The following is a 996-nucleotide window of genomic DNA, read 5'->3' on the forward strand; positions in this document are numbered from 1 at the left end:
CTCAAGTGACCAAAATTAACACCAGGCCTCAAGTAACCAAAATCAACACCAGGCCTCAAGTAACCAAAATTAACACCAGGCCTCAAGTGACCAAAATTAACACCAGGCCTCAAGTAACCAAAATTAACACCAGGCCTCACGAAACCTAAAATCCACACTCGGTCTGAACAAAATGGCGATATTTCCTGTTAAGGGAAAAAGCGAGGGGAATCCAAAAGAAGCCAATGTTCGGGTTGATCTGATCCTTCCTCTACCCCGGGCGGCCTGGTCACCGCCCCCCCCCCCCCGATTCCACGCTGGGTTGGCCGCTCCTGGCCTGACGTACCTGCGTCTGTATCCTGTTCAGCCCGCGGAACCAGAGGATCTGGCCTCGTTGCAGCTCCCTCTCGGCGTGGTCTATCTCCTCCTCGTCCTCGGCCAGCTCCTCGTCGGGAATGTCGTCCTTCTGGGTCCCGTGGCCGGCCTCCTTCAGGAACTTGAGGCGGCTGGTTGGGATGGTGGCCATTAACTGAGGGGGGAAAGGAGCAGGGGAGGGAGGGAGGGAGGGAGGGAGAGCGTTAAATTCTGAGCCGCCAAACTACGGATATTTTGACAGCCCCTTTCCCCATCTCAGGACGTCCCAAAGACTTTCACGGCCATTGTGGGCAAGGAAGCAGCCAATTTGTGCACAGCAAGATCGCACAAACAATGTGATAAATCTGTTTTTGTTTTTTTTTTACTGATGAGGGTTGAGGGCTCAATCTCGGCCCCGGGACTTCCCCCCCGCCCTGCTCGTCTTCCGTTAGCGGCCGTGGGATCTTTCGCACCCCGCCTGAGAGGGCTCGCGCGAGAGACGGCCCCTCCGACAGTGCGGGGCTCCCTCGGTAGCCTCTGGAGCGAGAGGGGGGCTCGAACCCACGACCTGCTGAGTCGGGGAGCGAGGCCTAAGCCCCGAGCCACGCCCGACGCTCAATCAAACCCGGTTTTTGTTTTCGGTCGAGGGGGGAAGCTGGGCGG

General features: G+C 57.7%; 1 protein-coding gene across 1 annotated transcript in view; it reads right to left on the reverse strand.

The window, feature by feature from the left end:
* Window positions 1–325: 325 nt before the first annotated feature.
* LOC137319587 (plasma membrane calcium-transporting ATPase 3-like) overlaps window positions 326–996 on the reverse strand; it is a gene marked incomplete at both ends in the record, with an annotated part of 44652 nt that continues 43981 nt past the window's right edge. Inside the window, one exon of the mRNA XM_067981685.1 lies at window positions 326–508. Coding sequence (XP_067837786.1) covers window positions 326–508 — 183 coding nt within the window. The remainder of the gene's footprint in view (window positions 509–996) is intronic.

The sequence above is a fragment of the Heptranchias perlo genome, unplaced genomic scaffold, assembly GCF_035084215.1.
Source record: "Heptranchias perlo isolate sHepPer1 unplaced genomic scaffold, sHepPer1.hap1 HAP1_SCAFFOLD_872, whole genome shotgun sequence".
NCBI classification, from domain to species: domain Eukaryota; kingdom Metazoa; phylum Chordata; class Chondrichthyes; order Hexanchiformes; family Hexanchidae; genus Heptranchias; species Heptranchias perlo.